This window comes from Bubalus bubalis, chromosome 18, assembly GCF_019923935.1.
Source record: "Bubalus bubalis isolate 160015118507 breed Murrah chromosome 18, NDDB_SH_1, whole genome shotgun sequence".
In the NCBI taxonomy this organism is placed as follows: domain Eukaryota; kingdom Metazoa; phylum Chordata; class Mammalia; order Artiodactyla; family Bovidae; genus Bubalus; species Bubalus bubalis.
Window position 1 is genome coordinate 35,458,245 of NC_059174.1, and position 13,287 is coordinate 35,471,531.

Sequence of the window (13,287 nt, forward strand, 5' to 3'; positions counted from 1 at the left end):
CCTATATGTGTTTTGTGATTCAAGACTGTGAGCTTCTATTTCTTGGGAACGTAGTTTCCTCCAGGCAGGATTTGTGCTTACTTCTGCCAGATGCTCCATTAACCTGGGACCAACAGAAACTAAGTTTTTAGCTTGCGAGGGTTTTTTTTTGGCTGTGATTGGTCTTCGTTGCTGCACACGGGCTTTCAGTAGTCAGGGCAAGGAGAGGCTACCTTTTGTTGCAGTGCTCGGGCTTCTCATTGCATTGGCTTCTCTTGTTGCAGAGCACAGGCTCTAGGCTCCTAGGCTTCAGTAGTTGTGGCTCACGGGCTATGGCGCACAGGCTTAGTCGCTCTGTTGCATGTCGGAGATCTTCCCAGACCAGGAATCGAACCTGTGTCCCCTACATTGGCAGGCAGATTCTTAACCACCTACACCACCAGGGAAGCCCCTAACTTGCAGTTTTTTAGACCACCCAGGGACTGTGAATTCAGGTTGCAAATCCACATAGGGACCCTCTTGTTGTTACAAATTCTCAGGGGAGATATTTTCCGCCTCTTCCACTCATTGCCAAGATTTGAAACAGGCAATTTACCTTTAGTCTCCACCAGGAGGGTGTTCACCTTTGGGGTCCCAGTTTGAATTGGGGTGTGTTTGTGTGTCTTCTGTTAGATACCCATCCTTGGATGGGGTTTGAGTTTCATCACCTGGCCTCAGTACTTACAGGACCATGAGACAAAGTTCAGGTTTGCCTCATTTGGCAAATGACTTCCAGGTGAAAACTAGTTTTCCGTGTTCTGTCTACTACTCTGAGTTAGTTTTGCTTCATTTTGGCTCTGTGTGTTCCTTACCCATTTTGTAATCCCCCAGTGCCTTTTAAAAGATTTTTAAAATATTTCATCAATAAAATGGACGTGTGTTTTTGAGTTCTTTAGAGGAAACCTGCTAATACTAGACTTGCGAGCTCTGACTCTGCTTCGGCCTCTTCTAACTCCTCAGCTTCTTCTCATAATCAATTAATTCCAAAGCCTCTTAACTGTTGTGAGCTGCACCCGTGCCCCACCGCCCCGGGGAATGAAGTCCAGTCATTTTCCACTGCATCCACTTAATACACAAGTAATGAAAATTCAGCCTGCTCTCCTTACACTCCATCATCCTCTTCTCTAATTCCCCTTTCCCTTTCTTTGGGGAGGCCTTGAGGTAGTTTATAAACCCTCCCCTTCTGGGGGGCTCTCAGTGTTTTCTTTCTCACAGTCTTCTGGCTGAGGGTGTAGAACCTCAGATTCCCCACTAGGTGGAAGGCTTGCTCTTCTGAAGAATTCTTCGTTTACTCTCACGTGGGTGTGTGCTCTATCTCTTAAATCGCGTCTCTTTGCAACTCCATGGACTGTATGTAGCCTGCCAGGCTCCTCTGTCCAAGGGATTTCCCAGCCATTACTGGAGCGGGTTATTTTTTACTCTTACAAGCGATCTTCCCAACCCAGAAATCAAAACTGTTTCTCCTGCGTGTCCTACATTGTCAGGCGGATTCTTTACCCCTGAGCCATTATGGAAAGCCATCATGTATAACATACAGCAGTGTTAATGATATAGCTCACGCTGTACATTACATCTCTAGTACTTACTTATAACTGGACATTTATATCTCTTGACTGCTTTTATCCAATTTCCTCTCCCCGCTACCCTCTGCTTCTGGTAAGTACAAATATGATCTTTTTTTCTATGACTTTGTGTGTTTGTTTATTTAGTTTTAAAGTATAATTGACCTGCAACACTGTTAGTTCTGTTACACAACATAGTGATTTTTTTTCTATACACATCAAATGATCACCTAGTTACAGTACATCACCACAAAGATATTACTTTGTCACTGACTATATTTGCCACACTGTAATTTTATACCGGTGGCTCATTTCAGGACTGGAAGTTTGTACCTCTTAATCTTCCTCATCTATTTCTCCACCTGTTTGTTCTCTGTATCTGTAACTGTTTCTGTTTCATTTGTTTTTCAGATTCCACATACAAGTGAAATCAAACAGTATTTGTCTTTCTGTGACATATTTCACCTTGCATAGTGCCCTCTAGGTCCATCCATGTTGTCAAAAATGGTAAGATTTCATTCTTTTTTATGGCTAATATTCTATTGTGTATATACCACATCTTCTTTATCCATTCGTGTGTTGATGGGCACTTGGGTTGCCCATCATGGGTTGATGGGCACTTGGCTATTGTAAATAATGCTGCTGTGACATAGGGGTACATATATCTTTTGTAATTAAGTGTTTTTGTTTTCCTTGGATAAATACCCAGGAGTGAAATTATTGGGTCATGGCAGTTCTATTTTTAATATTTTGAAAAATCTCTAACAGTTTTTTTCATAGTGGCTGTCGCACTTTACATTCCCACCAACAGTGCATGAGGGTTCCCTTTTCTCAGTATCCTAACATTTTTTATTTGTTGTCTTTTTTATAATAATTATTCTGACAGGTGTGAGGTGATATCTTACTGTGGTTTTGTTTTCACTTCCTTGAAAATGAGTGATGTTGAGCATCTTTTCATATGTCTGTATGTCTTCTTTGGAAAAATGTCTGTCCAGATCTTCTGCCCATTTTTAAAATTTTGTTGTTTGGTTTTTATGTTGAGTTGTACGAGTTCTCTGCATATTTTGGATATTAACCCCTTATTGGATATATCATTTACAAGTATCTTCTATTCAGTAGATTTTTTTTTCCTGTTCCGTTAGTAGGTGTCCTGTTTCATTAGTAGGTGGTCTTTTTATTTTATTGATATTTCCTTTGCTGGGGAAAAGCTTTTTGTTTGATGTAGCGCCATTAGCTTATTTTTGCTTTTGTTTCCCTTGCCTGGATAGACATATCAAAAAATATATTACTAAGACCTCTGTCAAATAGAGTACTGCCTATGTTTTCTTCTGGAAGTTTTATGATTTCAGGTTTTACATTTGAGCCTTTAATCCATTTGAATTTATTTTTGGGCACAGTGTGAGAGAGTATCAGTTTGATTCTTTTGCATGTAGCTGTCCAGTTTTCCCAACACTGTTTATCAAAGAGACTATCTTTTTTCCCCCATTGTATATTCCTGTCTTCTTTGTCATAGATTAATTGCCCATATAAGTGTAGCTTCATTTCTGGGCTCTCTATTCTGTTCCATTGATGTATGTGTCTGCTTTTGTGCCAATACCGTTTAGATCACTGCAGCTTCATCATATAGCTTGACATCAGGAAGTGTGATACCTCTGACTTTGTTCTTCTTTTCTCAAAATTGTTTTGGCTATTCGGGGTTTTTAATGTTTCCATACACATTTTAGAATATTTTTTTTTAGTTCTGTGAAAAATGCCATGTGTCCCTCTCTTTTTTAATTATTTTATTTTAATTAATTTTTGGCTGTGCTGAGTCTTCGTTGTTGTGCAAGAGCTTTGTCTAGTTGCCGCAATGGGGGCTACTCTATAGTTGAAGTGTTCAGGTTTCTTATTACGGTGGCTTCTCTTGTTGCAGCGCATGGGCTCTAGAGTACACAGTAGTTGTGGCACATGGGCTTAGTTGCTCCATGGCATGTGGAATTTCCCCAGACCAGGGATCAACCAGGTCCAGGAAGGACCTGGGATTGGCAGGTAGATTCTTAATGACTGGACCAACAGAGAAGTCCCTTGTCTCTCTTTTCAATGCAGAAGAATTTAATCTTAGCTCTGAGTCCTGGTTACCAATTCTGGAACAACAGGAAATATTTCTCTTATCCTCTCATAGCAGTAAGTGACTTCACTGCTGCTAATCCAGTGGTTCCCATCACACTTAAAGTAAAATCCACACTCCTTATAGCCTCTAAAACTTTGCTTCATCAAACCCCAGCCTAACTGTCTTACCTCTGTGTCACTCTCCCTCCCCTTCACTCTGCTACAGCTCCATTAGGTATCAGTTTCGAAAACCCATCAAGTTTGTTTCCACCGTGGGACTTCGGCACCCTCAGTTCCTTCAGCCTGAAATTCTTTTCTCCCTCACGTTCCTGCAGTTGCCTCCTTAAGTCTCAGTCTACTGAGTCCCTGCCTCAGAGCGGCCTCCTTAGACCACTCATTCATATTTCTGAATGATGCTTGCTTTGTTCCAGAGCATTATATTCCTGCAGCAGTGGTGGAAAGCATTATTTTTTTTAATATCCATCCTCTTGATAAAGCATGTAAGGAACATTTACTTGCAATTATTTTCTACCACATGAATGTGTGATTCTCTAATGTCAAAAAGTCAAGTCTAAGTCTAGGAAGTTTTTAGACTATTTGTGGTATATAAAACATAATTGATGGTTTAGTCACTAAGATGTGTCCAACTCTTGCAAACCCATGGACTACAGCCTGCCAGGCTCCTCTGTTCATGGGGTTCTCCGGGCAAGAATACTGGGGTGGGTTGCCATTTCCTTCTTCAGGGGGATCTTCCCGACAAAACATAATTATGTAAATCTAATTCTTTGTGTTGAAATTTTCCATAATTTATATATTTCCCCAAGTACAAAATGGGGATACTAAGCAATGGCATTCGAAACTATTGATACTAAGGAATCAAGAAATGAAGTGAAAGTCGCTCAGTCATGTCCAACTCTTTATGACCCCATGGACTATACAGTCCATGGAATTCTCTAGGCCAGAGTATTGGAATGGGTAGCCTTTCCCTTCTCCAGTGGATCTTCCTAACCCAGGGATTGAATCCAGGTTTCCCGCATTGCAGGCGGATTCTTTACCAGCTGAACCACACAAGGAAAGACCAAGAATACTGGAGTGGGTAGCCTATCCCTTCCCCAGCGGATCTTCCTGACCCAGGAATCAAACTGGGGTCTCCTGCATTGCAGGCAGATTCTTTACCAACTGAACTATCATAAGTAATCAAATAACATTGTAATCTGATCACATGGACCACAGCCTTGTCTAACTCAATGAAACTATGAGCCATGCATGTAGGGCCACCCAAGACAGACGGGTCATGGTGGAGAGTTCTGACAAAACGTGGTCCACTGGAGAAGGGAATGGCAAACCACTTCAGTATTCTTGCCTTGAGAACCCCATGAACAGTATGAAAAGGCAAAAAGATAGGACACTGAAAGATGAACTCCCCAGGTTGGTAGGTACCCAATATGCTACTGGAGATCAGTAGAGAAACAACTCCAGAAAGAATGAAGAGACAGAGCCAAAACAAAACAACACCCAGTTATGGATCTGACTGGTGATGGAAATAAAGTCCGAAGTTGTAAAGAGCAATATTGCATAGGAACCTGGAATGTCAGGTCCATCAATCAAGGCAAATTGGAAGTGGTCAAACAGGAGATGGCAAGAGTGAACGTCGACATTTTAAGAATCAGCGAACTAAAATGGACTGCAATGGGTGAATTCAGCTCAGAAGACCATTATATCTACTACTGTGGACAAGAATCCCTTAGAAGAAATGGAGTAGCCATCATAGTCCACAAAAGAGTCTGAAATGCACTACTTGGATGCAATCTCAAAAATGATAGAATTATCTCTGTTCATTTCCAAGGCAAACCATTCAATATCACAGTAATCCAAGTCTATGCCCCAACCAGTAACGCTGAAGAAGTTGAACAGTTCTATGAAGACCTACAAGACTTTCTAGAACTAACACCCAGAAAAGATGTCCTTTTAATTATAGGGGCTGCTGCTGCTGCTGCTAAGTCACTTCAGTCCTGTCCGACTCTGTGTGATCCCAGAGACAGTACCCCACCAGGATCCCCCGTCCCTGGGATTCTCCAGGCAAGAACACTGGAGTGGGTTGCCATTTCCTTCTCCAATGCATGAAAGTGAAAAGTCAAAGTGAAGTCACTCAGTCGTGTCCGACTCTTAGCAACCCCATGGACTGCAGCCTACCAGGCTCCTCCGTCCATGGGATTTGCCAGGCAAGAGTGCTGGAGTGGGTTGCCATTGCCTTCTCCATCATTATAGGGGACTGGAACACAAAAGTAGGAAGTCAAGAAATACCTGGAGTAACCAGGCAAATTTGGCCTTGGAGTATAGAATGAAGCAGGGCAAAGGCTAATAGAGTTTTGCCAAGAGAATGCACTGGTCAGAGCAAACACCCTCTTTCAACAACACAAGAGAAGACTCTACACATGGATATCATCAGATGGTCAATACTGAAATCAGATTGATTATATTCTTTGCAGCCAAAGACGGAGAAGTTCTATACAGTCAGCAAAAACAAGACCAGGAGTTGACTGTGGCACAGACCATGAACTCCTTATTGCCAAATTCAGACCTAAATTGAAGTAGGAAAAACCACAAGACCATTCAGGTATGACCTAAATTAAATCCCTTATGATTATACAGTGGAAGTGACAAATAGATTCAAGGGATTAGATCTGATAGACAAAGTACCTGAAGAACTATGAACAGAGGTTCATGACATTGTACAGCAGTCAGGGATCAAGACCATCCCCAAGGAAAATAAATGCAAAAAGGCAAAATGGTTGTCTGTGGAAGCCTTACAAATAGCTGTGAATAGAAGAGAAGTGAAAGGCAAAGGAGAAAAGGAAAGATATACCCATGTGAATGCAGAGTTCCAAAGAATAGCAAGGAGAGATAAGAAAGCCTTCCTCAGCGATCAGTGCAAAGAAATAGAGGAAAACAATAGAATGGGAAAGTCTAGAGATCTCTTCAAGAAAATTAGAGATACCAAAGGAACATTTCAGGCAAAGACAGGCACAATAAAGGACAGAAATGGTATGGACCTAACAGAAGCAGAAGATATTAAGAAGAGGTGGCAAAAATACACAGAAGAACTATATAAAAAAGATCTTCATGACCCAGATAACCACAAAGGTATGATCACTCACCTAGAGCCAGACATCTTGGAATGCGAAGTCAAATGGGCCTTAGGAAGCATCACTATGAACAAAACTAGTGGAGGTGATGGAATTCCAGTTGAGCTATTTCAAATCCTAAAAGGTGATGCTGTGAAAGTGCTGCACTCAATATGCCAGCAAATTTGGAAAACTCAGCAGTGGCCACAGGACTAGAAAAGGTCCGTTTTCATTTCAATCCCAAAGAAAGGCAATGCCAAAGAATGCTCAGACTACCACACGATTGCATGCATCTTATGTGCTAGTAAAGTAATGCTCAAAATTCTCCAAGCCAGGCTTCAACAGTACATGAACCATGAACTTCTAGATGTTCAACCTGGATTTTAAAAAGGCAGAGGAACCAGAGATCAAATTGCCAATATACGCTGGATCATTGAAAAAGCAAGAGAGTTCCAGAAAAACATCTGCTTCTGCTTTATTGACTATGCCAAAGCCTTTGACTGTGTGGACCACAACAAATGCTGGAAAATTCTTCACGAGATGGGAATACCAGACCACCTGACCTGCCTCCTGAGAAATCTGTATGCAGGTCAGGAAGCAACAGTTAGAACTGGACATGGAACAACAGACTGGTTCCAAATAGGAAAAGGAGTACATCAAGGCTGTACATTGTCACCCTGCTTATTTAACTTATATGAAGAGTACATCATGAGAAATGCTGGCTAGATGAAGCACAGGCTGGAATCAAGATTGCTGGGAGAAATATCAATAACTTCAGATATGCAGATGACACCACCCTTATGGCAGAAAGGGAAAAAGAACTAAAGAGTCTCTTGATGAAAGTGAAAGTGGAGAGTGAAAAAGTTGGCTTAAACTCCACATTCAGAAAACGAAGATCATGGCATCTGGTCCCATCACTTCATGGCAAACAGATAGGGAAACAGTGGAAATAGTGACCGACTTTATTTTTTGGGGCTCCAAAATCACTGCAGATGGTGACTGCAGCCATGAAATTAAAAGATGCTTGTTCCTTGGAAGAAAAACTATGACAAACTTAGCGTATTAAAAAAGCAGAGACATCACTTTGCCAACAAAGGTCCATATAGTTGAAACTGGTTTTTCCAGTAGTCATGTACAGATGTGAGAGTTGAACCATAAAGAAGGCTGAGCACCAAAGAATTGATGCTTTCAAACTGTGGTGCTGGGGAAGACTCTTGAGAGTCCCTTGGACTAAAAGGAGATCCAACCAGTCCATCCTAAAGGAAATCAGTCCTGAATATTCATTGGAAGGACTGATGCTGAAGCTGAAACGCCAATAGTTTGGCCACCTGATGTGAAGAACTCACTCATTTGAAAAGACCCTGATGCTCGGAAAGATTGAAGGCAGGAGGAGAAGGGGACCACAAAGGATGAGATGGCTGGATGGCATCACCAACTCAATGGACATGAATCTGAGTAGGCTGCAGTTGTTGATGGACAGGGAAGCTTGGCGTGCTGCAGTCCATGGGGTCTTAAAGAGATGGAGACGACTGTGCTGCAGAACATGGGGTCCTAAAGAGATGGAGACGACTGAGCGGCTGAACTGATTGAATATTGTAATTCCCTGGTGGCTCAGTCAAGTAAAGGATCCACCTTCAACTTAGGAGACCCCGGTTGGATCCCTGGGTCTGGAAGATCCCCTGGAGAAGGAAATGACCATCCACTCCAGTATTCTTGCCTGGAAAATCCCATGGACAGAGGCGCCTGTGGGCTGCAGTCTATGGGCTGGCAACAGGGATCAACAGGACTTAGTGACCTAACCACAGGAAACACAGTACAGTTTGTTTTTTAATACTGTTCAGGAGGCTACCAGGGGATTCATCTGAAGGCTTTCTGTTTTTTCTTTAGTACCAACTATTTCATCAAGTATTTTAGTCGTAGTATATGTGGTCTGGGGAGTCCGTGTCCAAGCCTTCAGCACTGACCCACGAATGAAGACGGCATAGAAGAGACAATGTTGCCCCGTGCCCTTCACTGTCTCATTCCTATGGCTGAAGTCAGTAAGTGAAATTGTCTTGTTTATATATTTACGTTTTACTGCCTAGTCCACAGGAGTGCACGCTCGCTTTCCAAAAGCAGGATCTTTCCTGCCCGATTTATCGCAGTATCCTGCCACGAGCAACACGCCCCTGGCACAGAGAAGACGCTCGGTGATTGTTACTCGCACGCAGGAGTACTCAAGCTCCACTCTCTGCCCCGTTGGGCCCTCACAGCAGTCCCCACCTGGGCGCCTCTGAAAACGCGTGTCCTCCCCGGCAGCCTCGGTGGGACCCAGGCGCGGGCGCCTCTGGGAAGTGTAGTCGCGTGCCCGCCACGGCCGGGGGTGGAGGGAGCTGGGCTCCGCGTGCGCAGGCGCACTTCCCGCTCTAACGGGCCGCTGGTGCCATTGTCCAGACGCGGTGCGGCTAGGGCCGCTTTGGGCCGCCCCGAGCGCTTCAGAATTGCCGAGAACTAGGCCTGCAGCGGGAGCGGGAGGAGCCGGCCGGAGCACCGTATGGGCCCGAGGCCGCGAAGTCCGGAGCCCCAGCAGGCGGTGATTTCGAGTGCGCCGGTTGGGACGGCCCCTCCCACGGGCTTGGCGTGCGTGCGCGCGACCGCGCCCACGGTCCCGCGGGTGGTACTGGGCGTGGCCGGAGGAGAGTGTCAGGCCGGCGGCGAGCCTTTCATTTTGGGGAAGGCAGGCCCACGCGGGGCCCGCGCGCTTCCCCACCTCTCTACTCTGGAGAAGTGGCTCGGGGGCGGAGGCGGGCGGGCCGCGGTGGGGTCGGCGGTCACAGCCGGCTGAGTGGGCTCTCTTCTCTCTCCCCAGACCCTGTCCCTGGGAGCCCTGCCCGGCGACCCAGGGATGGCCCCGAGGCCTCCGACGGCCAGGCACCAGGTGAGCAGCCCGTCGCTACCCCGGGGTGTATTTGGAGCGGTCATTGTTCTCCACTGGAGCGAATCCCCTTCCCGGCTCTTTCGCCCCCTCGGAGCCTCCTAGCCTTGCGAAACCAGAGTGTTCAGAGCTGGGCGGAGCGGGCTTCTCCGAAGGGGGCCTGCATTGTGGGAAGGAGGGGACCAGGGAGGGGTGGTCTTGTGGGAGGAGTTGAGAGTGGACGTGTTGGGGAGTGCCAATGTTGAGACTCCCGAGTGCCAAGCCAATTCCTTGAACTCTTTCGATTAGGAATCTGGAGGGTGGGGTGACAGGATAGAAAACTGTAGAGGGGAAAGTGACTGTGAGTAAAGGAGAGAGGAGCCCCAGCTTCTGACCCAGGTGCCACAGAAGCCTGGTCTGGAGTTGTTTAGGAAGAGGCTGGAGATGGTCTCTTCCCAGGCAAGGAGGGAAACAACAAAGGAAGATTGTCCCATAGCTTTTCGTGTTCTTTTCTGCTTTAACAGGTATAGTAATGCACGTCCCAAGATGTCCAGCCTTCGACTTAATTAATATGATACTGATTTGTGAACCTATTTATTCTTGTGAGAGAGGAGGCACTTTCTAGAAGCATCCCAACTCTGAGCTTACCCATTGAATTACATAGAGTCTATCCGTGAAAATACAACAAGGTTCAGTTGGTGTTTTAATCCACACTCTCCTACAGTTAAGGGGGAAAAAAATCACAAATTCTAGTTGCTAGGGCAGGAGACAGTCGAAGCAGATAAAAATTACTGATGTTCTTTAAAAGCAGTTTACAGTAAATTAAACACAGTATATCATGCCTTTATATTATTTTACTTCTTGTTACATGTTTTCATTTTAATGAGTGAGCCTTCAGGAGTAAGACAAGTAACAAAACTAGAACAAACAGTTACTTGGTTTTAGGAGAGCCAGAGGAAATCACTGTCATCAGCACCTTTCCATATAAAGTGTTTCCTCAGCTTGTGAGAATTCAGATGACTTAACATACTTAACACATCATGGAGGTGATTATCATTTCCACGTTGGGGGTAGGATTACGTTTTGATGGTGAAAATGGATCTGTGTTCTGAGCAGTGAACTTAGGGACCTCTTTAAACTTCACTTTTAAGCCTGTGTTCCCTAAAGCACTCTGGTTCAGCTGTATTCTCATAGAATTGCCTGACGGTGTTCACTTGGGTTACCTACCTCAGGCTGCAGTTGATGACTAGACGGAGGACAGGACATGACAGAACACTGGCCCTACAAATGGGGCTTTTTAGGCAGAAATTTCCCATTGTCAGTGGTTCTCTTTCTGTGAGCATGGCCCTTCAGTCGTGTCCGACTCTCTGCGACCCCATGAATTGCAGCACACCAGGCCCCCCTGTCCATCACCAACTCCCAGAGTTCACTCAAACTCACGTCCATCGAGTCGGTGATGCCATCCAGCCATCTCATCCTCTGTCGTCTCCTTCTCCTCCTGCCCCCAATCCCTCCCAGCATCAGAGTCTTTTCCAATGAGTCAACTCTTTGCATGAGGTGGTCAAAGTACTGGAGTTTCAGCTTTAGCATCATTCCTTCCAAAGAAATCCCAGGGCTGATCTCCTTCAGAATGGACTGGTTGGATCTCCTTGCAGTCCAAGGGACTCGCAAGAGTCTTCTCCAACACCACAGTTCAAAAGCATCATTTCTTTGGTGCTCAGCTTTCTTCACAATCCAACTCTCACATCCATACATGACCACAGGAAAAACCATAGCCTTGACTAGACGGACCTTTGTTGGCAAAGTGATGTCTCTGCTTTTCAATATGCTATCTAGGTTGGTCATAACCATCCTTCCAAGGAGTAAGCGTTTTTTTATTTCATGGCTGCAATCACCATCTGCAGTGATTTTGGAGCCCCCCCAAAATAAAGTCTGACACTGTTTCCACTGTTTTCCCATCTATTTGCCATGAAGTGATGGGACCAGATGCCATGATCTTTGTTTTCTGAATGTTGAGCTTTAAGCCAACTTTTTCACTCTCTACTTTCACTTTCATCAAGAAGCTTTTTAGTTCCTCTTCACTTTCTGCCATAAGGGTGGTGTCATCTGCATGTCTCAGGTTATTGATATTTATCCCGGCAATCTTGATTCCAGCTCGTGTTTCTTCCAGTCCAGCGTTTCTCATGATGTACTCTGCATAGAAGTTAAATAAGCAGGGTGACAATATACAGCCTTGACGTACTCCTTTTCCTATTTGGAACCAGTCTGTTGTTGCATGTTCAGTTCTAAGTGTTGCTTCCTGACCTGCATATAGGTTTCTCAAGAGGTAGGTCAGGTGGTTTGGTATTCCCATCTCTTTCAGAATTTTCCACAGTTTATTGTGATCCACACAGTAAAAGGCTTTGGCATAGTCAATAAAGCAGAAATAGATGTTTTTCTGGAACTCTCTTGCTTTTTCGATGATCCAGCGGGTGTTGGCAATTTGATCTCTGATTACTCTGCCTTTTCTAACACCAGCTTGAACATCTTGAAGTTCATAGTTCACGTATTGCTGAAGCCTGCCTTGGAGAATTTTGAGCATTTAGCGTGTGAGATGAGTGCAATTGTGCGGTAGTTTGAGCATTCTTTGGCATTGCCTTTCTTTGGGATTGGAATGAAAACCGACCTTTTCCAGTCCTGTGGCCACTGCTGAGTTTTCCAAATTTGCTGGCATATTGAGTGCAGCACTTTCACAGCATCATCTTCCCAGGATTTGAAATAGCTCAACTTGAATTCCATCACCTCCACTAGCTTTGTTCGTAGTGATGCTTTCTAAGGCCCACTTGACTTCACATTCCAGGATGTCTGGCTCTAGGTGAGTGATCACACCATCGTGATTATCTTGGTCGTGAAGATCTTTTTTGTACAGTTCTTCTGTGTATTCTTGCCACCTCTTCTTAATATCTTCTGCTTCTGTTAGGAGTACAAAAGTTGAATAGTGAGTCATGTGACTACTTATCCGGGAAGTTAATTTAGTAGGGAAAGACAGCCTCATGTAGAAGTATAGCACTAGAAAGGTGGTGTCAAGTGTTGCTGCAGAGATCCAGAGCCTGCTTTAAGTTCAGAAGGGAGAGGAAAGTGTGCCTGTGGGAAAGATTCAATGAAGATTGCATCTTTGAATAGGAGCAGGCTCGAAGCAAGTAAAAATGAAGGGAATGGGAGTAGAGCTGACTGACTGTGGTCAGGGGTTGGGGAGCTTCCCAGGTGGCTCAGTAGTAAAAAAAAAAAAATCCACCTGCCAATACAGGACATGTGGTTTTTATTCCTGCATTGGGAAGATCCCCTGCAGAAGGAAATGGCAACCCACTCCAGTGTGTTCTTGCCTGTAGAATCCTGTGGACAGATGAGCCTGGCAGGCTACCGTTCATGAGGTCTCAAAGAGTCTGACACAACTGAGCATCTGGGAACACAGGTTGGGAGGCAAGAAGATGAGGGGCCTACACCTGAAACCATTGTCCTGTCTGACAGTGGGTGTGGGAAGATGAGAATACAAGGGATTTTGGGCTTTTTTCTTTTTGGCCTTGGTAATCCATTCATTCATTCAGCAGATAGTCACTGAACC

General features: G+C 44.6%; 1 protein-coding gene across 6 annotated transcripts in view; it reads left to right on the forward strand.

Moving 5' to 3' along the window:
* The first annotated feature begins 1,066 nt into the window (after positions 1-1,066).
* Positions 1,067-13,287, forward strand: part of ZFP90 (ZFP90 zinc finger protein) — a 29,528-nt gene continuing 17,307 nt past the window's right edge. The window contains exons 1-4 of one of the 6 annotated variants that reach the window (XM_025268934.3): positions 1,069-1,674; positions 1,992-2,087; positions 8,681-8,832; positions 9,642-9,710. In XM_025268934.3, coding sequence (XP_025124719.1) covers positions 9,678-9,710 — 33 coding nt within the window. In that variant the 5' untranslated portion in view covers positions 1,069-1,674; positions 1,992-2,087; positions 8,681-8,832; positions 9,642-9,677. Of the gene's footprint in view, positions 1,675-1,991; positions 2,088-8,680; positions 8,833-9,023; positions 9,376-9,641; positions 9,711-13,287 lie in introns of those variants that run through there. The other 5 variants (XM_044932093.2, XM_044932095.2, XM_044932096.2 and 2 more) reach the window with 5 other exon arrangements.